This window comes from Trachymyrmex cornetzi, unplaced genomic scaffold (assembly GCF_001594075.2).
Source record: "Trachymyrmex cornetzi isolate Tcor2-1 unplaced genomic scaffold, Tcor1.1 scaffold205, whole genome shotgun sequence".
Lineage (NCBI taxonomy): Eukaryota > Metazoa > Arthropoda > Insecta > Hymenoptera > Formicidae > Trachymyrmex > Trachymyrmex cornetzi.
This window is the reverse complement of record NW_017296691.1, coordinates 1,142,463-1,168,770: the sequence shown is the minus strand read 5'-3', so window position 1 is coordinate 1,168,770 and position 26,308 is coordinate 1,142,463. Positions and strand designations below refer to the sequence as shown.

Genomic DNA, 26,308 nt, shown 5'->3' with positions numbered 1-26,308 from the left:
CACAAAAATAACTTATTCTTTCTTGAATACGTGCCAAATGCATTTAATGATAAAAGTACTAATTATTATTTTCTTCGATGCATAGAAATTTTAATATAATTCAAGAATTAATTTAATTAATTCACGATTGAACTGGCCTGATATAGTACATATAATTTATTAACGCAATTGTTTCTTTGGAATCGAAACAATTTATAGATCTTGTCTGTTATTTCTGCACTCTCTGAACTGGTGCACACAGTGCAATACGTTAATGTGAAACAAATATGTGTTAGTTTCACTTCAACTTATTGCATTGTGTGCATTCGGAAAGTGCAAGAATAAAAAAAAGACCTTATGAATCTTGACTTAATCGCCAAAAAATTGCTTTTATGACGGGAATAACGTTATTCCACTTAATTCCATTTGACGAAACACGTGTTCACGCCCGGCAGCGATAACGAAAGCGGAACTAAAGCATCTAAAATCGGCGATCGACGAGGCGTGAGATCGAACATCGAGTCTACATGATCAAGGCACGATTAAGGAATAGGCAAGACCATTTCCTCATCGCGATGACGCACAAGGGGCATTTTCTCACGCTCGCAAATTATTGCTAGTTTGAGTATTATTCTGTGAATTTTCTTTTAGGAGCACCAATCTTGATTTTCGCAAAAGATCGGAAACGATTCGATTTAAAATAGGTCTTTTTCAAGCAGCGAATTTATTATTGAAGAAAGATTCAAAAGATTTATGAAGATAAATCTCGTTATTTTCATCAAATGATAGGCTTCGTATTTCTATGAATTTCGAATCGAATCGTGGATAGTGTAACGGAACAAATGGAGAAAGAATAACGATAGGTCTTAAGCAGATTTCAATCGATTAATAGTATATGGGAATTGTTGTGTTTAAAGCACCAAACAGAAATACTAATAATGCAATGATAGTTCATGGCAAATAACGTAATATGCGAGAGAATTAAAAAAAGAAAAGATATCGTTTAAAGCACTCGCTATGAAAAAATACGATGGTCGGTATGTCTGTGAAAATGGAAAAAGATATTTCAAAAATATGGATTACGTTAAAATAAATAAAAAAATATTTCTCACAAATGGCAAAGCTTTGAACGAGACACGATATTATTTGGGATTAAATACTTGATTTAACGGAAATTTTTATTACTCATTTGTGACAGGGGCAAGGGTTAATTTCGCTCGATAGCACACCTGCACGTTATCGATCCACAAGATAAGTACAAACACTGATTTTATCAATATTCATGAAATCTTTATGTAAAATATGTAAAAAAATATGTGTAAAATTAATTTGTGATAATTTTATATTACACAAAGAAATGTGTGCATATATATTTCAATATATTTAATTATTGGGCAGATAATATTACGAAAGTATAAAAATGTAAAGAGATTCAGTCTTTATTTCTAGACTAATATCAATTATTTATTTTTTATTCTTTTATATATATCCTCTACATTATAAATTCAATCATTATTTTCTATTTACTTTAAGAAAAGTTCTCTTTTTTTAGAAACGAGATTTTAAATAAAATCTTCTGTAAAATAATAAAACTAAAATAATATTAAAAATACTAAACATATCTTATTACGATTTAACATAATAAATCCGATGTGATATATTAATTGCCATTCTTTCGAACATTAGCCAAGTGTTCTCAGCATTATTTATAGAGTAATCATTCCGCACATGCACAGCTGCATAATCATTACGAAACTAATAATCCATTATAAAGCTGACAGCATAATCTAAAATCATGGTAATTTTTCAAAATAATCTTAAAAGTGTTTTGTCTTCGAGTACTCGCACACACAGATAATGCATAATCTTATCATTACAGATTGAAGAAATAAGATCTAATTTTGTGTATAAAAGACAGCGGCAAAAATTGTCAAGCATCAGTTGCGAGATCAAGTAAAAGTACTATTAGCAACATTTCAAAGGTAAGTATCAATAGACTATAATTATTATATATATAATAGATCAAATTAAACATTTTGAATTTAAATATTAAATTGCACATAAAAATAAGCATTAAGCAATATGATAAATCATATACAATACATTTACTTCCTGTCTCTTCTAAAAATAAATAAAACTGTTATTAGAAACATGGTTCTCAAACATAAATCAAAAGAGATAAATTTTAAGTAAATAATTATAATTTTTTAAATATTTTACCGTTTTTCAATTATCGCATTTATTCATCCAGTTATCGTCAAATACAGATTTATTTTATTAATTCAATCAATCAACAATGTATTTTAAATAAATAAATATTAATTGCGATTTTCTCGAATAGTATAGTTTGATTGATAGTATATAACAAATATTGAATAGTATTTATAATCTTTATCTATAAAAAGTTTCACAAAACCAAAATAATTGATTCAACCAATATTTATCGATGCACTACAAATGTCATATTAAGAATTTGTTTGTGTTAATATAATTTTTGTATAAATTTGGTTTGAACATATATTTCATATATAATCGTATAAAATATAATAAATATAAGATTATATAATATTACATTATATTATATTATATACGATACATACATTGCGTATATAATATGTAAATATAATGTAATTTTCAAATATATTAATAATCTCAACAAAATTATTTATTTTTACAGATGAAATTCGCATTAGGACTGTTAGCCCTCGTGGCTACAACCTCCGCATTTGAGATCCCCAATTTCGGCAGAGGTGAACTCCGTTTCGACATCCAAGAATTCATAGACCTCGTACCTGTCAATAAAATAGTCCAAATCACTCTTCAATACTTTACCGAAGATAAAGACTTCCAGAGAATGGTCGAATACTTCCGATCTGAGGGATTTAAGCAACTGATCCAAGATGTAGAAGCTCTGCCTGAGATTAAAGTTTTTATGGATTATATCCATGATGCCGGTATTGACATTTACAAGATGGTGAACAAATTGAACTCTGCTCTCAAGCTCCCCCTTCTTACCCCGCCCTCCTACTTCATCGACACATACATTACCGGTGGAATTAAGGGATTCATTCAAGACATTCTGAACGTTTTGCCTCGACAACAGCTTAGGGATTTGTACGAGAAGAAGCTCACGACCTCTAAAGCATTCGCCGATTTAATCGCGCAATTGAAATCCGACAATTTCCAGCAAATCGTCAACAAGGTTTACGTTCACGAGAAATTTCAGGAGCTTTTGACACACGCTAGAGCTGAAGGCATTGATCTCGTGGCCATCAAGGACTTGTTGGAGGTTCTCTGGGGCATCAGAATTCCCACTTACTAATTACCAGGCGAACATCAACGTTACAATGAAGTGATTTTTTTTGTTATCACAATTATGCCAATATAGTATTTTCAAAATTACCGTCTCATAAACGTTAAGGACTATCCGGTTACATAATGTTATATTTTTCACTTGTGCAAAATAATAAATAAAAATCCCGTATTGCGTTACATTTTTCTTTTTTAATGGAGCTCCGGAAGTCCCTATTCCTTATAATTTTTCTTGATTTACGTATGATGGAAGAATAGATTGGATATAATTCAAGTAAACTCGACCATTCATACTGCGCGACATATTTTTTCACGTTGCTCCAAATCGTTCTCGTCCGATCAGGCCAAACCAAGATAAGCAAGATTATGCTCAAGCAACCGACCTGCCAAACTCGTTTTCGCGTGATCGTAACGTCGTGAATGGAAGATTGGGACGAGTCCTTTTCTCCCTCTCTTGCACAATTATCCGCCTTTTGCCTCTGCTCGATATAATATATTTAAAAAAAGATCTTTTTTTCCCTTTTGAAACGAAGATTGTTCAAAAATAATAACTATAATATATGACGTATGCGATGCAGCGACAAATGTCATATTAAATACTCACTAATTCGCACTTTACACACAGAAAAAAGGACTATTTTTAAATCAATCATAATATACTCATATATAAGCAAAAATATTGTAATCTTGCTTAAAAATTTTCGTCTTGAATTTGTATTGATATAAGATTTTTAATTGAGTAAGTTTTGAATTAAGCAAAGTAATACTTGTTGCATCAAAACAAATTTAATCAAATCAAGATTGATATCTTTGAAGCAAAATTATAATATTTTTGCTTATATATGAGTATATTGTGGTTGATTTAAAAATAGTCTTTTTTTGTGCATAATTCATCATAGAAAAAAATTGCAGGTATTACTAAGTTCTTATTTATTATAAAGTATTAATCGAACTATGATATGATCGAACTAAAATATAGTCAATTTAATTTAATTGATTTTGAAATCAATATAACCAGGCATCAAAAATCTATGTTTGTTTAATGTTGTTGAAATAATTAAATACGTTAACATATTAATAAAAAAAACATATCTTTTACTACATTCTGTTATTTATAAAGATAATCACTGAAGGTAAATAATTATGAAAAACATGTTAATCAGTAAGTAAAATAAGTAAATAAAAAACCGTAACCGCGCTAACTAATTAGTAATATAATTTAGTAATAATTAGTTGTTAGTAACAATAATTTTAATATATTAATCTCGAAGTATGTCAAACAAAACTCGAAGACCTCAGTGACATTTAGAAAAGATAAACATTAGTAAAAAGGAAAAAAATTGCCACTGTTTAGTCGCCAGTAGCTCTCTCGCTTCTGAAAATATTACGTGACCAATCTCAAGAATCTTACGTTACATGAGTAAATACCAGCAAATCTAAGTTTAAATGTCTCCCAAGAATGCCACGAAACTGCCGATCTTCAAGAAAAGGACAAGAGGATACTAGGCAACGAGCGTGGCTTTTAATTAATGATGCCTGGAAGTATACATGTCGCACGGGGCCGATTTACGAGCCGGCGCGCGCTGGCGTGTCGTGTGGCTAGAATTTATCGTAGCGCACCGGTCTTTCCCGCTAATATTTAACCGTGTTGAAAGAGGTTGGCGAGATGCCGCGGGAGGTATATACTCTCCGCGGATCGTGCGTGTGCTCAAACTGTAAGAACGATGATCGACTTTCTCGCACAACCGCTACTTTGCGATAGAAATGAGTGATATTCATTGAGGGTGGATCTAAAGAACGCATTTGCTTACATATTTGTCACAATAATAAAATAATTTCATCTGGACAAAGAAGACATATATAGAATTAATGCAGCAAAAAGAAATTTATCACTTGATTGCACTACATACAGTATTTGTTTAAATCAGTATTTTTTAATCTTTTTCGCAACATATTAAATAAGTTAAATCTCTCAAGATACACCAATAGATGTACACGCCATTCTAACACGACATTCAGAAATAAAAAATAAAATTCTAACATTTTTATTTTTTATTTTATCGTTTTAATAATGATTCTACTGCAATGATGATATCGCTTTGCTTAAGTGAGAGTAAACACAATATAATTTAGATAATTTTCACAATCTTTAAAACATTACACTTTGTGTCTCATTCGCTTTTTAACTTATTTCTCAATTTTTTCGCTTGTTCTTATCTTCTCTACAATTTTCACACTTGAAGACTCTTTGTGGTACATATCAGTCAGAAAATCCTATTAAAATTGATTTGAATTAACGATTGTACCAGCAATATTCACGCTACTTTGCATAATTATATTTTCTCTTCTATATACATTATCAATGATATTTTAATCATGAAAGGGACGGAAATTGAAAAGCAGGACTTATTTAACTCAACCTGTCGGTGCAACCGGGTCTTAAAATTCAATGACAACACTGTCTGTTCGGTTTAATAATGTATCTTATTTCTTTACAATTTTCATTAGGTGAGAACAGTATGAGACATTGCACATAAACGTATGTTCATGTTGGAAATAAATAGTGTAGTATACGTTTTCTCAAGGAAATTATCTTTTACAACATTAAAATTTAATCCTCATCTTTAAATATAGACATTAATTATCATTTAAATTATAAAATATATTGTGTATGTAAAATAATAATAAGAGGATATTTGCAAAAAAAATCGAATAAAAATCGTATTTTTATAAGCTTATTTTTATTTTAATATATGATTTTAATAAAATAATTAAAAAACGGCATTTAAGTAAAAATTTACTAATTAATACGTGTTTATTTAAGAGTACAACACAACTGTCATATATTTTTGCTATTTTGGTTATTTGTATTACATGCATAATAAGTGTTAAACACTCGTTAATTCTTACCTAGACGTGAGAAACGCTTTTATAATCCCAGTAATAGCTCCGCGTACTTAACGTGGCACTTATAAGCGACAGAACTTATAAGCTTCGCATTGCTCGTAGCACTTAGGAATAAACTACAAGCCGAGTCTCATTCACAACGTACAATTGACACTTGTCACGAGGATGCTAGTCACGAGGTCCAATCTCGAATAGTGTATATCGTGCACGTAAGATGTAAATAATGCAGTCTCACACGCCAGATGATTTATAACTAGCACTGAATAGAACGGCAGTGATAAAATGACACCGGTCAGATAATCGGAGGAAGCACCAACGTTTTTCTAAACCGATTGAAAAACTCATTCAAAACGGATCTTGTCATCACGCTTCCCGATTCAACCTCGCTCAATATCCGGCGCAAAATGAGAAATGAGGCATCCCGATCGATCGAAGGCCGTGCGTCAAACAATGAAGCGGAGTGACAGCGCTCGTTTACAGCGGACTGACCTACGACAAAACTGTTTTGCCTTCGCTAACACGAAGCCGATCGTCCTTCATTCACTATCCGTTGTGAATGAACCACCGTGCTCCGAAAACACCGACGCACTACCACGCGCTAGCTGTACCCTTGATATGCATATTAAAATCCTTGCGCGATTTACGTGCAACTCGAATGAAAAAAGGGAATGTTCAGTTCTACGTCGTTCCTCTCGCACGCTACATCGACTCCTCACGCGCGATCGCGTGTCATGACGACGTAAACCCCTTAAGATTTTCCCTTTTGAGAACCACCCCTTATTCGTCAGCGCATAATTGCGATGGTCGCGAACGATGAGAGAGAGAAAGAGAGAAGCGTTTTTCCTCAGATCATCACACGCGCACACTATCTCTCATGAGTCCATCATTATCATCGCACTCGTAGCCCTCGTAGCACTGAAGAATTGCCAAGATCGCGGGGGTCTGCGCGACTGATATCGCCACGCGGTTATCTCTCGCGCAGGAAAGGGCAGACAAAAAGTGAAAAAAAAAATCCTTCGGCACGAAGACCGTCGACACGTGCGGCAGGAAGAGCAGCGCGCACTGAGAGACAGCAGCCGGATCGAATCGTACCGCGGCCACGACGGCAATGCCCCCGCATCGGAGGCTTAAGCGCCGCCGACGCGGTTGGAAACCCTGGCTGCGGCCCCCCCACCATGAAGAACCACCGGCCGGCCGGCCCCCACCATCTCTCTTTCGGTGACATACACAACACCGGTTTCCCCGTGGCCTGGCATCGACGTGCACCCAGCCCCGACGATGCATCCGGGGTGCGCACATCGCTTTCGCTCCGAATGGACCCAAAACTGAGATGAATTTTCGTCTCATCATGATTTCGTCAAAAAAAGAAAACGTCCCTGGATCGATTAGAATTTTTCTCTCAGAAACAGAATCAAAAAGCAATCACAATATGTACAACTTTTTGAATTCCAGTACAAATTTTACTTATAATTTCTATTTAAATTTTTCGTTTTGTTTATATTATTTGAGAAATGCGAAAATTTTTCTTAAAATATAATTGATATTGTATGCACTTATAAGTCAATATGAAATTAGTAGAAATGTGTTTTTAATCGCTAGATAATAAGTATATTAACGAAAAATAAAAAATGTATTTATATTTAAAGAGTAAAATTCATTAAAAATTTGTTTCTGTCGCGATGTAGAGAGAGAGTTAAACAAAAAAAATTTTATATTAAATACTGTGTGCACTAGTCGATATGAAATTAATGAGGAACTTTTTTTAATTCTTAAATATCGTAGACTCTGCTAATTAAATAGTTGAAAATTTAATTATATTCAAAGTTCATTAAAAACGTTTTTCTGTTGCGGTTTAGATACAAAAAATATACGATATATATTTTATATTGAATAACAATAAAGAATTTCATGAAAGTTCGCTTAACGGAATGTTTTAATTGGAGCTCTGTTTCGTTCTTTTTCCAACTCAGACATTTGTAAATGTACTTCTGTGTGTCTCAAAATGTCAGACGTGAAATGATGGAAAGCACAATCCTGGATATGGTAACAACGCATTAGTCGAAATTGGTTTCGTTACAAGTACATCGGAAGAATGATTTTGTTTCTGTTCCTTGCTCTTATTACCAAAGATACAATCTTGAAATATCGTACAGACAGAATAATCATCAGGGAGGTATCCAATATAGGAACAACATATTATGAAACATATTTTTTATTACAAGCGAAATCCGTGTATTAACTTTTTCCTTTCCATGTGTGCGATTATCGAAGCAGATGTCTTTCATGTGAAATAAATATCGGAGGCGAAGTAATCGGAAGGTATTTTTCGTCCTCGATATTTTTGATCTTCTCGGGGTCTCAGAAAAGAAATAGCGTGAAAGCGATATCGATTGATGACTACCAAAGAAAAACTTTCAATATGAATCTAATCTAAACCGTCAGACCTATCTATCACAAACCATTATTGCTTTCATTACAGCGCAATAATGCATCGTTTCTGGAATATAAAGGAGATTTTATATTGATTGAATACATTATCGAACATTGCCCTCACCAATGCGAATAAACTGGAAAGATGGCCCTCGCAGGACTTTTGTGGCGAAGACGAAATATCGGAGAGGAAGCGGATAAAAGCGTGACATTCGATACCGGAATAATTATCAAACGATGGCAATGTGCCGTATTTCTCTCTGTGTTTACTGATACCCTCTTCCGTATTGGCCAAGACGTCCCTGCCACCATCCGCGAGGAAACTTGAAACTTTCCGCTTGAATAGAGGCACCGCATTTATGCGCCGAGTATTAATCATTAAATAGCAATCAACAATCGTTAATCGATATTTCAATCGATAATTTCGATATTGACATAAACAAGATTTTTATATAGTTGATTTTTCTATGAAATTTTAGCATTCAAATGCAACTGGCAAATTAAGTCGATTTTCCTATTTGTTTTATTATTATCATTTCTAATTCAGCACAATGATTCTATAAATGTGTTTTCCCACACATATAAAAAATTTTTGTTTTATTTTAATTAAGATAATTTCATATCATATTTCTCTTATCAAAATTGTTTTTAAGATTAAATCACAGTAGAAATAAGAGCACGTATTCCTTATGTACTCCTTATACTAAATTGCACATATTTAGTGTAAAATTTGACGTAACGACAGAAGATTAATTACATTAAAAAGATAAATGTAATTATTTAATTTAATAGATAAACGTACATTAACGAAGATGCAAAATAAAATGCTGATTGAGTGCTTTAACCAGCTTACACAATATAATATTGTGGAAAAAAGTCTAAGATTTATTGTGTAGAGAGACTACTTTAGATAAGATGGACGCCGAATAGCTAAGTGTTAACAGAGTATCTTTTGTCCTTCATCTTTGAGAACGCGTCGCCGCCGGAAATGCGACAAGTAGCAAAAAAGTGTTGGAAAACCGGTAATGGAGAAAGTGGTGAGAGGCGACCGTGAAAAATAGTGTCGGAATACAAGGGTAGTAACCGCGTCTGCAAGGGTAGTAACCTCCGTTCACCCCGTCGCCAGGACAGCAGACAGCCGCCCAGCCTAACCTTGTTCTTCTGCTACATAACGGATGCCGGAGGCTTTAGGAACACCCCGGCGGAGCTCGGGTAGCCGGAACAATTTTCCATTATTCCGGTCTGACGTAGATTACCTCCGCTTTCATGATAGAGAGGAGAAAGAACAATGAAACCAACATTCCAGCCTATCGTGCACAAGCTTTTGGTACTTCATGCAATATAAAAGGCCTCAGGATGTAGACAAAAGACAAATAAAACATGAATTTATCCGGTGCTTTTCAAATTAAAGAAATAGAAGTCTATGCTCAAAATTCTTCAATAAAAATAAAATACTGATAACATCACATTATGATTTTATTTAAAAAGGGAAAGATAATATTTAAATATAGCAGCTCGAAAGTCTGATAATTTAATTTTTTTTAATAAAAATTGAATCCCACAGACATAGTTTAGATATTTTATATACGAAATAAAAGTATAATTATAAAAATATGATTATAAGCTAGAATTTTATTCGCAAGCAAACAAATTTAAGATCAACATACATAAATAAAGCAACGCTTTACTGTGGGAAAGAATCTTGATTATAGACCAAAAGATTTACAGAGTCATTTTAGAGCAGCGGTCATAAAATAAACGTAGCTTAGGTTTCATAAATAACTTAAAATGCCTCTAATAAAATACATTTGAGATATTCACCAACATATTCACCGAAAACAAACACGAAATAGTGCCATATGCGAAAGTAGCTAATACAAACGAACTAAAGATAAAGAATTTTTTACATCGCCATAAACAACTCTTATTTCGAGCTGTCCTAATTTTACACGTACATGAGCGACACACGTCAAAACTTCCTGCCTTTATGATGCACCAAATGATATGGAGTAAACCGGAATAGATGAATAGACAGAGGCAAGTTCGGTGCAACTTTGTGCTAGGCAGTGCCTCGCCTGACCTACCCGTCTCCACGGCACGAACATGGAAAAATATGTAAATATCGGGTCTCATCCATTATCCAACACGAAGGGAGCCAGAGTAGGAAGAGGGCCTAAGACCGGAAGGTGCGACGACCCGAACGTGCGCCGCGGTTGTTTTAGCAACGCCGCGCGTAGTATCGATTGCCACGGAACCGTGAACTTCGAGCAATTGCTAAACGGCTGCCACTTCTTTACTACGTGACTTTACGGGCGATACGTTCTCGTTAGAGCATAAGCCGGCTCACGGCTGAGCCTTTCGTAAGCAAAAGCAAACACCCGTAAAGTTATGTTCTCTTTCATGGTAAGAAACATTTGGTTCGCTCTAATCACAAAGGGATCAACCAAGAGTATAAATTAATAAACTCTTAAGAATTGACATTGCAAGTTAAAAAATTCCTCGAATTTTGTGGCTGTACGCAATGCAAAATCTTTTTACAATTCAAATACGCGTAAAAAAGGTGAGACATGATTGATTTAATAAGGAAACCGAAAAATTTAATAGCACTGCTTTTTAACCTTTTTCTATTATCTCGATAAATCGTCTCGTATGCCTCTTTCTGAGCGTATTTTAATTGTGTAAAAGGATTTTGTAATCTCTATACAGCCACACTGAGAAAAAGACACCCAAAAATTTATTTGTGAGAAATATATTTATTTCAGTGAAATAAATCTTTATTTAAATACAAAATAAAATTTTATTTCTACACTGAGAAACCCATTTAGTTGAATCAACCAAGGATTTGTTTGCCCATATCCAAACAAGAAATTAATCGATGCAACAAAAAATAATTTAGTTGAAGCAAAGCATTTGGTTATTGTAACATTTTACTTGTTTCTGGTATAAGACGTTGACATCTGATAAAGTTGTTTACAATAACCAAGTGTTTGGCTTGAACTAAATTATTTTATTGTATCAACCAAGGATTTGTTTGCCCATATCCAAACAAGAAATTAATTGATTCAACTAAATGGGTTTCTCAGTGTAGCAAATAAACCATCTATATTTTACTTTTTTACAATTAATGACATATATTTCACTAAAATGTATATTTTATCTTTACGATAAAATTTTTTCATAACTAATAAATATCGAAGAAAATATTGTAACGTTTGCTTCGCAATATTTTGACATTTTTCCCAATGCAATTCTGAGAACTTTTAACCTATAACATCAATAATTCCATCACTTCCTTAACGCAGAAATTTGTTATATGCTATTAAAAAATTATCACTAACAATTTTTTATACAAAAAATCAAATAAACAACAAAAAAATAAAAAATACATTATAACAATAAATTATATGAAATCATAAAATGTTTATACTTGAATATCAAAAGAGATTTAACTTATGTATCAGTTCCTTGTTTAATATATGTATATAATTAATGTTTTTTAACTGAAAGCACTTCAAAACTGATAAATATATCAGTTAGTAAACATGAATTATTGGACAAAATAATAAAAATTTTTAATATTAAATTTTTAATGATATGTATGATATGTATTTAAAAAAAAAACAAATTTATTAGAGTCGTATATCATCAAAAGCTTAATATAAAAAATTTCTGTTATTTCGTCCAATAACTGGGCCATGTCCATTAACTGACCACTAGTATATTTATCTTATGTAATGAGAAATGATTCGATGCAACTTAATACGGAATTGGCAAAAATCGCAAAACAAACATCTAACAGGAAAGAAATCGTTATAAAATCAACAGTGTACCTACAGACACAGAAGAAAGGAGCAAAGAAGGCGGAGTACATTGAAGTGGGCGGATGCAGTATACACAATCAATATCCGCCGTCTTATCGCGCGTGTCAAAACACGCCTTCGTTATCGTGCCTTAATTCGAAAGTGAATCGATTTTCCGGCCGAAGGATCGCGTTGCACGCGACGGAGAAGCATGTCGCCACGCCAATCGACTAGTCGCAGCGCGATTTTTCGTGGTGCAGTGAAAACGGCGAGGGTGGGTTCGATAGCTTGGCAGTTATCATCGGACAACATGCCGACGAATTAAATTTATTATTCGCCTAACGCGCGCGTTCGCTGCCAGAATATCGCCCGGGGCCGCGACTCTGCGCGAGCCGGCCAGCACCGAGATATTATAATCGCCGTGACGACGTGATACGCAATTAATCCATCGCGCGTCAGCACTCGCGCTCGCGTTCAGCGGCGCATATAATAATAACGCGTATCGACGCGCGAGCGAGTGGATGCGCGAGTCGTGCTGCAGTATATAATGTGTATATATATATATATGTTCCACGGCGATATGATTAATGGCACCGCCTATCAGTGCGTGAACGTGGCAAAACGAAGACAAATAGCCGCGCCGGGGCACTTTAAACGCGCTCACCGCGGATCCATTTCCGTCGTGAAAATCCACGCACACCGGAGAAGACGCGAGAAGATTACCTCCGTATTTCCCGCGGTCGCAACGGAATCCCTCCCTGATGGCCGTATCAATATGTAAAGAATGTGCCAAAACGACTGAGAAATATTTTAAACTTCCAGTAGATACTTTGAGAAATTTTTCCAAATGGCCAACTTTTTATCGGAAAAACACTGCTCGCGGTTTTTCAATTTCCAATATTAAACTTTGTGGTAGAAGAGTTTCAAGTAATAAAGTCGATAAAACAAATAAATACTGTTCATGAAATTTCAACAGTAAAGCTGATAATATCTTTCCCATATAATTTGTTAATAATATATTTTCATTAGTTGTACCGTAAATGCGATTTCACTATTTAGATTTATATTATAGAAATATAGACAGGATATAAGTAGGTACAACTTATGTTTATACTATTTTCAGTATTTTATATATATTATATGTGATATCTTTTAGCTGTTGACAAGCGTTTGATGGCCGGAGAAAAACAAATCCCAAGATGCGCGGTATATATTGTTGATATTAACGCACGAGCGCACCTTTCTCGCATGTAAAACTTAATTTTAGAGGAGACCGATTTATGAAGGGAAATACGTTTCACCGATACTACATAATGTGAGAAAGAGAGAGTTGCTTCGCTAATAGTGCACCGTCTGCTTTATCGTATTTTGCAATTTCCGCATTAATGGACCGTATTATAATCGCCGGGATGAACGCGTAATTTGAGATCGCGAGTTATCGTGGATCTTGAAGGAGATATATTATTTATTATCAGAGTTATCTCACGATATTTACGTTGATACTTACTTATGCTCTATCATTTTCTACACATTTTCATATAGAGGCTACATTTATAATAATATACTTCTCGGTTTCAAATTAGTATTTGTGTAATTTTTGTCTCCACATTGAGGTTTACTATTATATATAATTTACTAATTTGAATGCATTTTTTATACAAGCAGCATCTCAAGGAGTTAATTTTATTTCAATGAGATAGAAAACAAAAAAAGAGGAATAAGTAAACGATGAAATAAATTGATATTAACTTCAATTCGTAATCTGTCACCAAATTATTGCTGCCGAGATTATTCATTCGAAGCATTTATTTGAAAGCTAGCATCGTTCCCGAGCTAACATTAACCTGACGAAAGAACGGTACTCCATGCAAAAAGCTCGCACAGTTTTAAATTACGAACGGGGTATCCACCCCGAAAGCTTCGTCCCGTAAAGTGTTCATTTGGAAACTTTCGCGAGCGCGAAAGCTCGCAGAAACTTCGAACTTTCGCGGCGCGATGCGAGGCGAGGCGCGCCTTTCTATCTCACCCTTAGGCGACAGCGGGTTTACTCCGCCGCAAGTCCCGAGGCACGTGGAAGCGAAAGATAAGCTTCCTCGCTCGAAAAATAAAACGAATGCGAGCGGCAAACGGCGCTCCGGCGCGTAAGTTATGCCGCAAATTATGCAATTAAAAGTCTTGCGGACAGATGTGGGTCCCGCTTTTCGCGCGCCCCGTCTTCCGTACTAACGACTTCCGTTGCGTGGCTACGGTTGCGGCGGATGCGTGTTGCCGGCGAAAACTCTTTTCGACTAATTCGCAACGAATACCAGAATGAATTAATTGGGTACGCTGTGTAAAACGAAGAGAAGATTATGACGCGCTACTTCCCGTCGTATAAAACATATTCGTATGAGAATACATAAAACGTAAAACGTTCCATGCGATTGTATATCAATTATTTATAAAAATAAAATGCATTCGGTTTTAAAATTAAAAAAACGAAAAAATTATCAATTTAGATATTCTCTTAGTTTCTTTAGCTTTTCTGAATCTATATCTCTATTTAAATTTATTTGTTAAATTTTTATGAAATTTTATCGATGAAAGTCACAATACGTAGTCACCATGATTGTAAATTGAAACGAATGTCAGTTATTTATTCTCGTTAATTACGGAGAACTCATGAATGAGATGCATCACAAGTGTGATACGAAAATCATTCAGTTAGAAACATGATAAATTTATTATATAGCAACGAAGGTGAAAGTCTCACGGAAAATCGCACTTTGCGCAAAATGATTACAGAAATGTTGAAACGGCGCTAAACGTCCAACCACTTCCCGCATGTAACGATATATACATATACATATATTAGCGAACATATATGGCAAATTCTCGAATCGCTCATGAAATATGAGTCTCGATACGCTGTATGACTCGCACCGTACTAATTTCGTGCAATTTATATCAAGGTGCGATATTACGTATATTGCGAGGTCCGTATACTGTGCTGCGAGAACAGAGCAAATTAAATTGTATACCGTACACACAAGATTGCTATAAATCACTATTGATCCGCGTAACAACATGATGAACAATGGCGCTTACAGTCCGCCGTTGAGAGTAAAAATTATTTCTTATTTATCTGAACGTTTGTCTCTCTGATTACAACATCGCCATACGTTAAACGAAAGACAACTTCCAAAGCTACCTGTGTCAGCAATCTTGATACATTTCATCGAACGTATACGAATTAATTATTCGGTATATACAAGATAAGAGCACAAATGAGTCCTAAAGTTTCAACTCGTCTTTAAAATAAAAAGTGCAATGTTAACTCTCCAGAGTTGAAGGACGTCAAAATTTGTAACACAGTTACTGGCACTGAATCTGTAAAATCCATTTAATTTATGTTGAGTAAAGAGTACGAATTTCAAGAAACTAAAATGACATAACTCATCTAAAAAAATTGTATGTGTGTGTGCGTGGGTGCGTGTGTGTGGGAATATTACGTTTATTTTAATAATAATAATTCAAATCAGATGTAACATGAAGAATATAATATTGAATAGGTCCAACAGACTCGCTAATAGTCAACTCCGAACTAAAGCTCTGGATTAAAGTAAAAAATAACTAATTAACATATTTTCTCGTCATTGACTCCTTGTGTTCTAAAATATGTATTTCGCCTACAAAGAATATATTGCGAATAATTAAACTTTTCTCGCAATTGCGGGTGTATGACACGCGCTAGAACCGGAACGAGGCAAATAAAAGACCTCGCCGATCGATACGTAAAATAGGTTAATCGCGTCATCGTTCATCCTCCCTAAGTGCAGTCTCCAACATACTGTGTGCCTGTTGTGCGACTGCACAAATAGCCTATTCAAGTTGCCGATTTAACGGAAATCGCACGGTCGATAGGCCCTAAATGTCGACCCCGACCCATTACGGAACGACAGCGGCACGCACACACATGTGTACGCACCTTTCGCGTCTCACGCGCTATGTGAGAGATACGTTCGGCCTTTGCGAGTGCCGCTCGGTCTATAATGACACAGTTGGTGTTGCAATACGACGAGCGAAGATCGATGAGAAGAGTCTTCTTCGCGAGGAGAAATCGGGAGTCAATGAGGTGGACTAAATGCTTGCTTGTTAAGTTACAAAAGCATCCTCGGGCTATTCATTCAATGACAATTGACTACTCGAAATTCAACGTATGCTCAGTAATCCCTTTAGCTTGCCGATAGGTTGTATAAAACAGGATTAATTAGGGAGAATAATTGTAACGTGGTATTATAATTAAATATGGATCAAAAATCTGTTATTAATAAATTATTTGACAATTCTTTAACTCACAATCAGTTACAATTATTATGATTTCTCATGTTTCTTCATATAATTACTTACGTCTAATTTTTTGCTTGTTAATTTGTTTTAATATACTTAATATCCTAAATAATTCAAACTATACAGAAATATACCAATGTGATCAACTGACACTAAATCAAATAATTTTCATGTTGTAAGCAGTAATTTCACATTTACTACAAGTTTACGACGTAAACTTATAACATATCGACAATGTAATTTTATTAAAATAACTATTTCTGGAAGATAAAAATTTTGCTTTACATGTTCAAATTTTTTATATAATTATTCGTCCCTTTTCTTATACCTATTTTATTTTTTTAAAAACTTTAAAAACTTTACAAGGATTTTAAAAAAATATCGTAAATTTATAATATTTTACATCGCAATAGTTTTGGAAAAATTTGCATAATTGCAAAGATAATAAAAAACTTCTGCCATTGCACGAGATTGAATACAATAAATTGAAATTATACGATGTAAAATTTTATCACAATTTCTTTTTTAACTATTTATTACATTATTACAAGAAGCATGGTTGTATGCAATGTTTAGATGTATATGTGGATGTATACGATGTGTCCACAATGTATTGAGCTCGGGTCCGTGGGTTTGCTAAGCCCAAATGACTGTGCGGATCAGTCATCCCTGCGGGAATTTTGATTACGAAAAAGTTTTTAATTGCTTTTGCCATCTAATAAATCTCACTCGAAGGTCTTATAATTAAAATTCGTTCTATTTTCATTATGAGTTTCACCCAGATTATCATTATATCGTATTCATATGTTCCACTAAATGCACAAAGGTAATTGCAATTAAAGCTATCAACTTCGTCACTCTCTGTTTTGACTATACATATGTCTGGTCTCACATAATTGTACTTAATTTAAATTTGATTACATTTTGTTGTTCGTGAATAAATAACTTTAGTCACTACAATTTAAAATTAACGATATAATAATTATCGCATTAAAATAACATTTTTATGAATATTGTTTTTCATTCAGAATAATTTTCTAGATTATTATGTAACATAATTTAAAATATTACATAATATAATTTTCCAAATGATTATAATTATGTAATATTACAAAATTATACTTATCTTGAAAAATGGCTATAACGTATCTTTAATAACTGGTTACAGATAAAATTTTACGTCTGTGATATTTTTTCAGATTTCCACAATCGTCCCTATGTCAGTGGATTGTTGTTAGAATAAACATGCAATTTAATACTTTCACAGGAATAGAAGCTCTGAAGTGGTAATATAGTACCGCGGGAGTTATATTGATATTGCTTGACGTGTGCCTGACCGGTCTAGGCAAACAATGATGCTCATAATACTACAAACTGGTTTCAGCCGTGAAAGATAGCCTGGCTGCCAATATAAGATACATCCCATGATTCTGAAAACGCTCCACCCATTCGTAGGGAAAGAAACGTTTGACTAAAATGATCTGTTATTAAAGCTCTATTCAAAATCATTTTCGAAGATGGACAAAGTTTACAAACATGATTTAAATTGTTAATTATAAATCTTCCATTACACAATGTAATCTTCTTAGAATGCACGTTGAAACGACAACAAATAAACATGATGCAATTAATTAAACATTGCAATTATTTCACTAAACAATCAGTCTCGTCAAAAGTTCACGAAAAATACAAATTTTCCTCTTATTAAGCAAACAGCATTGGGATTGTACCGTCACATTGCCACAACATCGCGGCGCGTTTGTGCCGCCAATGACCGCGGCAGCGTTGAATAATAGGTTCGCGACGCAGATTGATTCGAGTTGCGTGCAGCGAATGCAACGTGTATTCGTTCGACGTAGGAAAAAATCGGTACTAATTTTCATAAATCAAATCGGGCTACGAATGAAATTTAATGCGCGGCGTGTTTCGCTTTTCGACTGATTTATCTCCCGACGCGCGGGGAAATACACCGAGAAAAGCGCGCGGTTCCTCGACGTGATCGAGGCTCACGGAGTGCGAGAGCAAGTGCGAGAACACGTAGAAAATCCCTCAGCATGTGGAAATCATCCGGCGATCGCGCGGCAGTGTCGGCAACGCATATATGTTACACTTTCTCCACCAACAGCCATAGATTCCACACGCCCACAACTGGGTCATTATTTCTCCAATTACAACTTTCGTTGTGCTTTCCGGATTCATGAGAACTCCATGGATTCACGATACCGCATAAATCCACGACCAATTAGCCCCGAACTGCGCAACGTAGGTAATAGATTGTCTCCGTCAGGTAGACAAAACATTTCCATGTACAGGAAGTAAAACCAATGGGGGGGGGGGGGGGTAGATAAGAAGGAAAATACATATATGTATTTCATGTACGAATGTCGTATATGGAAGGTACTCTATCGGACATTCGTCGCCCTGGCGTCAACGGTAATGGTATATCTGTCTTCCGTCGGGAAGCAGACATTAAATGGGAAATCCGACAGGTCGTCGATAAAGCCGATTTTCGCACGATAAGGTATAATCATGTACATACGCGGCGCGAATAATTTCGCTCGTGTACACGTGCTGCAACGCGCCCGCGTCATTACGCGGCGTCGTTCGCGCATACACAAGATAAATCCGAGATACTCAATCTCCTTGACAATCAATCAGAACGGGAACTACTGCTACGCTTTCACTGTGAGCGCCGTTCGTAGGTATTCACTTCACGTATCCCTCGCTACTTGCAGCTTCCCCGTCTATCTCGCTCCGACAAAAACGACAGATCAATTACCGCTACTATTTGATTTTCCACCATTTTTCTATATACGCTCGATCACAATACCGACTGCTTTATGACTGCCGCTTTTCTTTTGTTCTTTTACGCTCACGTTAAATGGCAAGATATAATAGACGATAAATTACTTGGAGCTTCTAGAGATGTTAGGAAGAAGGATTTATCACTCTGCAGTAAAAAGATGCCGCAATATCGATCTAATTACTTCGCTGATGATCTCAGCTTTACTACCGCATTATGTTTTATCTCTCGACGTATGAAAATCTTCCTGAACGTGCGCGTGGCATGGCGGCACATTAAAGTGCTTATTACAAGGCGTGTAATGGGTTTCCGCGCGAGTCTCCCGCTCGGCTCGCGCCGTTCTGCGCTCGTGCGCGAGTCTCGGCAAGCAAACGAGAACGACAATCATTCGGCCGGAATACGAGTACGACGCGGCGTCGCGCCGAGCCGGCTCCATGCGAATTAAAGCGCGTATAATGAGTAGCCAAGGGTGGCAATCGTTCAATTAATATCCGAGCGCGAACGTCCGGCTGGAAAGTCGATACGTATATGTACACTTGTATACCGATCATTTCAGCAGTAAGAAAGCTCCGCACGTGTTTACGTATGTACGAAGTATATCAAAAGTCGTGCACTTTCTCCTAATTGCAGAGAGATCTAATTTCAGCTGCCGAAACTTAATTCACCGGTACCGATTAATTTTTATTAACATCTAGATCGAAATAAAATCAAATTACTACCTAGTAATCGAAATTTATCTTTAGAATTTCATCTTTGATCTTTCCTTTGAGCTGTCATTATATTTAATAAAACACGTATAATTGTTTGTACATACATGCAAAGAACGTTAAAGTATTTAAAAATTTAGTTAGATACAGATCTAAAAATAATTTTATCGGACCATCAAAATAATTGGAATACTTAAACGTTGAAAACAATGCTAGGATTGTCACAAAAATGAATTTTAAAATTCATCCCTGACTTTTCCAGGTTTTTCAGATAAAAATGGGAAATTTCCATGACCAATATAAAATATGTAAAAATTTTAACATAATAAAAAATGTAAAAAATTTTAACATTTAAAATCAACGATTGTAAGAAAGCTTATATTATTGAAAATAGCGATCAAATAAAATTACTGAATAAAATATAAATTTTATTTTTTTAATTTTTTTAAAGTGCACGAGTTTTGAACGTATTTGACTATAAACATCAGATATAGTATTTAAAAAATTATAAAAATTATTTGAAATAAGAGCAGTTTAAGGGAATTGTAAGCAAAGTTCAAAATTTCAGTCTTTTATATATTTTCCCTGACTTTTTCCATTTTTCCAGGTCTGTGGTAACCCTGAATGCTGTAAAAAACGTTAACAATTTAAGCGTTTCACAAAGTTATTTGGATCCAACGAAATTATTTTCAGATCTAGTAAAATTTTTAGATACTTCAGCAAAATCATTCTTTCTGTGTATACATATATTATATACAAGATTAAAAAATACTCGAATCTTATCAAGGATTAATTACAATACATCAAAAGGAACTAAAAGCTACAAGTTTATTCCTGCGGCTAATCTGACCAATTCGAAACTACTCCTCTTACCGAAGAATTATGGTTACGGAGACAAGGCAAATTCCCGTCGGCGTTCTCAGCACCGTGAGATTAAACGATTCTAAATTATCGTCACACACCGTGTAGAGACACTTTTACGCATTTACGCGACACATTAGATGCTGCGATGCATCAAATGACTACGCGCAAAGGCTGGATAATAATGATAATCACTATTGCGGAGACACGGAGATAATCTTTTTCCTTCTTCTTCGATGTGATGCGGAATTTACCGCCGCGCTCTGACTCGTCGTCGCTGGGATCGTGTCTTTTTTGGGGTACAACGACCGCATAGGCGGATTATGTGGTACGTTCCGCCTGAGATAACGACGTAAAGAGATACGATTACGAGCTTATGAAGTACGAGCATAGGCAAAAGGAAAGGGAGAACGGAAGAGATGCCGAGACGGATTAAATAGAGAATACATTGCATTCGTTTAGTTCACTTTAGTTTCGAAATAGAAAACTTGACACACGTATTAATGACAGAATCACAATGTATCTTATTCGAAAAATACCAAAATATACGAATCATATATGTATAATCTTATACTTTATGATCATCGAAAGATTTTTATGAATATATAATCAGCAAATGCAACACGATATTATTTCTTCGTTAATAATTTCTTGTTATCATTATTTGAGTTTTACAAAGTTCGAATAGTTCTATTTCTTAAATAAAAAAATTTATGAATTTTTATTCTATACATTTATTTAATCAATTATGATCAAAGTATCTAAAATACTAGAATTGTGCTTATTAACACTTTTCACTGAATATTATAGCAAGTCATCCTTTTAATTAATAATATAATAATATTAATAACTATTATAGAACAACATTATTTTATATTACCGTGTTATTTTATAAAAATTATTTAGATGTTTAAAGAATTATTCAAAATACTAAATATCCATTAAATAATTATTGTATGATAATGTTACATTGTAAAGATCTCAATTAAAAATCATTCCTTCATCATATTCAATATATTTTGTAGCAATATGTACAAAAGTATTCAAATAAGAATTGATTGAAATCTATCGATAAGAATAGTTCATCCATATTTATAATATTTCGATGACCAATAAATGCAACGCAGTACAATATAAAGCTATTGATACAATAACGATATAAATTTCGATATTAACTAATATATTATGCATCAGCTTACGTAACATAAACAATCTTTAAAATTACGAGTAAAAATTCATGATTTATATGAGAATTTATAAAATTATTAATACTTGGTATTAATTATAAATAATTATTTATTATGAACAAGTGTAATATAAAATAATATTGTGAATAATTATAAAATAACTGCAATATATTGGACAGATGTACTTGTTGATATTTAACTTGCATAGCAATGAATTGAGATATAATAAAAGCCTGATGGGAAATGATTACGCGATCAATATTGTACAACGGTAAATATTCGCGCGCGTAATTTCAATCATAAATTAAAAAAAAATATCCCCCTTTCGTACATATTTCGAATATAAAATCTTGCGTTTCATAACATCCCGAAGAAGCGACCGTAAGTTTTTGCGAGGAAAGACCAGACACCGCAATCCACACGAGGTATTTCCGACACGCACACTCGTAACGTGCGTATATACAGCCGCGAGGGCCAGTAGGCACTTTTACGCCCACACAACTTACGATCGGACGAGCTTTTATGTGTCGGTACTCGCCAGTACACAGATACCATCCAATGACAGCGGCGACGGCGGCGGCTGCTTAACGACCGAGAGAACAGGAAGTCGCAGTGCGTACGTACCTACGTGCGTAGATGCGTGCGAAGAGTCCGGAGAGTTATACACGTGTGCATTCGCAAGAGCAGAAGCGGTTTCTTAGTAGGAGGAACAAACGGAAAAGCTCGGAGAGCCGGAATCGCAGTTTCCGCGCCCGCTTTCTCGGATCTAACGGCTGCCAATCGATTCACCGATTTACGGTAGCTACTTTCACCGATTTCCAATTTGATCCCTCGCATTGTAGCGCGACAGCGAGATATGATGCATCGCGTGCGCGCACGGATTTTCCGCGCGTAATGGATCTCTCACGAGATCACGTAAATCGAGTTCTCGTTTCGAGGGAGGTACGCGGTTTAATTGAATTTCGTTGACCACAATCATGCGGCGACATTCCGTTTCAGTTACCCGCTTCAATAATTACAGTCTCGTGATTGCGCGTGTGCATTCTAATCGGAGACCATTATCTCTGAACCTGAACGCGCGTCTTTCTCGCAACGATTACTCTACCTCCCTTTCAAGTTGATTAAATTGGAAATGATGGCGCAATTAACAGTTCTATTGGTATAGATAAATTCCCTACAAACGGAGCTACACCGAATCGAACGGATACAATATTCTTCCTGCTTAAGAAGCGCAATTCACAGCTGAAGGATGCGCTGGAGGTGAAAGGCACGACGAGGCCGACTACCAATTAAATCGTACCTTCAAGAGGACCGCCGAGAGACTACTCGGATAACTCGCGTGCGGCTTGTCCAAGGCGGATTTCTCGACGCGGCTCTATGAGCTTACGAAGTAGCCGCATGGTTTTTGCGGCGCCCGTAGTTTTATGAGGCTAATTTATTAGCCGCCCGGACATGGAACATCACGGAACCGTTCCTCGGGCGGTTCTATCCTACGCGCGAGCGCGCGCGCTCCCCGGGAAGCGCAAGAAACCGCTCAATCTTCGTTCCAATCTTCCTAAAGTACAAGTGCTTCGATCCCTGAGATTTCTCCGCGTCGCTTTCTTGCCGAGGAAAGCCGAATACAACGGCGACGTCGATATCTTCAAGGCAGAACATCCAATGTCACAAAATATCATCATAAATTATTGTGTACACTTTTTTTCATTCTTGAGAAATGTACATCTCTTTATGCCATTTCAATTTCTAAACATATCTGCAGTTGTCATCGCAAGTCAATGAAATTATATTACTCATACAATTGTATTATTTGTATTATCTTTATCATCGCATCGTTGGAAATGTCTTGAATTGACGATACAACGTTCTAAACCTATTCTATAATTAAGCGTGAATTGTAAGTGATTGCAGTTGTAAGAATTGATCAATCACAATCGATATTCTTCTCGTATTCGACTGTGATTGGTCAATTTTTACAACTACACTTACGCAATTCGTAAAATCGGTTTAAAGATCAAATCTACACAGAAAAAGGAACTATTTTTAAATCAACCATAATATGCTCATATATATAAGCAAAAATATTGTAATCTTGCTTTAAAAATTTTAGTCTTGAATTTGTATTGATATAAGATTTTTAATTGAGCAAGTCTTGAATTAAGTGCAAAGTAATACTTGCATCAAAATAAATTTAATCAAATCAAGATTGATATCTTTGAAGCAAGATTATAATATTTTTGCTTATATAGGGTAAATTAGGGTATTATAGCCATAAGGAAAAGATGGCCATAGACCATAATTTCTCCAATAATTGATAAATAGTGCATTTTTATAGTCATCCTTAAAGATAATCAATATTTACAGTAGTTCATATGAGTACACTGTGTCCAAAATAACATTATTATAAATATTATCAAATATTTTTTCTTTCGATTATCTGCAAAGTTTTGCACGTGTCTGCTAAAAACTGTTATAATGTCTAATAAATTACAGTTAAGTTGCCATAATCAACATTACATACACAATAAAGGTACGTAAATTGCAATGCATACTTTGTAATATTTTGATAAAATTAAAGTTCTGTTAAGTATTTTCTCTTTAATTTCGATAGTATTTATTACTTTAAGCTTCAGTGAAAGTAATATCCCAAATATTGTTAAAAAGTAACAAGAATAAATGTATGTTTTTTGCATTTTAAAAAACTATGGCCATCATATCTGAGTTTACCCTATCAGTATATTATGGTTGATTTAAGAATAGTCTTTTTTCTGTGTATAGAGACACGCTTTTAAGTCGTAACGCGAAGCGCGTATAAAATGAATACAAAGCGTGTAGAATGCGATTTACGGAAACAAGTTGTCGAGCAATGTATCTTCCGCTTCCCGAATGCTACCACTGCGTTGTCGTTACTATCTTCGCCGCTACCTTCGCGAAGCGATGACAACCAGCAGAGGCTATCTTATCGCAATCTGCAATCGAAGCGACGCGACGCGTAGTTACGTGTTTTATAGCCCGTTACTGTTTCATGCGTGCACACATAGTAGGATATGCGCAGCACTGCAACCCGTTCGCCGGATCCGCTCGGCAATTCGACGATGTGACCAAGGGTATCATTAGAAATTCGTCTCACTTTTTGCACGGATCAACGCCGGAGGCAGCAAACAATTATGCAATCCGTTGCCTTCCTGGCTTATGCAAAAGAGTGTCCACCCTGTGTAAGTGGGCATTTCATTACTCTCATAATTATTACGTAAATTACCGAATAATTATGTAGCTTTTAATCGGGATCGTCAACCTGAACGAATGATACACGTCTCGATAGCCGAATAAAAAACGAGATAGCATTATTGATCAGCTATTATTTTTTTCGTTTTAATTCATTATCTTTTTCTTCGGAAAATTATATCGACATTTCTATGTAATTTTATGTAATTTTGCATAACAAGTAATAATCAATAACTGTCTGAAGGAATGATACGCGTTCTAATATTCAAAGAAAGAAGTGTATTATATAATATTTTTGCGCATTAACATTTTATGAAAAGTATGATAGCTTTAATCATTAAAATTATATAATTTAATAATTTATTAATAATTTTTAATATAAAATTTGAAAGAAAAAAATAATTAATTAATAATTTACTTGTATTATTTTAGTATAAAAAGAAAAAAGAAAGAGAAATAGGGAGAACAAATAATAAATAATGAAAGAATATTATATTTTTATGAATCTTGGGGATAATCTTAGCAATAACATCAGCCTAAATGTCAAAGGTTTTATAACAAAAAATCGACGCAAGAAATTACGAAATAAAAACTTGCGTAAACTTTGAAAATTGCTATGACTTTTATCAAATCAAAATGTGACACTTATGTATTGAGGACTCAACTTTTTACTCAAACTTTTTACTCAACTCGTGAAATAAAAGTATAGTTCTACTGACTTCAGTAAAAGCTAAAAGCAATAAAAAGCGAAGGTGAAATTCACGCGGTATG

The 26,308-nt window shown here is 34.9% G+C and overlaps 2 protein-coding genes across 4 annotated transcripts in view; one reads left to right on the top strand and one right to left on the bottom strand.

Annotated features, from left to right (window-relative positions):
* LOC108759792 (puratrophin-1) overlaps positions 1–26,308 on the bottom strand; it is a 341,347-nt gene that overhangs the window by 239,772 nt on the left and 75,267 nt on the right. The gene's annotated exons all lie outside the window — the stretch shown is intronic.
* On the top strand, positions 1,876–3,338 carry LOC108759794 (uncharacterized). The gene is made up of 2 exons (XM_018505421.1): positions 1,876–1,961; positions 2,657–3,338. The coding sequence occupies exon 2, from the start codon at positions 2,657–2,659 to the stop codon at positions 3,299–3,301; it is 645 nt and encodes a 214-aa protein (XP_018360923.1). The 5' UTR covers positions 1,876–1,961; the 3' UTR covers positions 3,302–3,338.

Coding starts and splice junctions, on each gene's coding strand:
- LOC108759794 (XM_018505421.1), top strand. CDS start 2,657: ATGAAATTCGCATTAGGACTGTTAGCCCTCGTGGCTACAACCTCCGCA.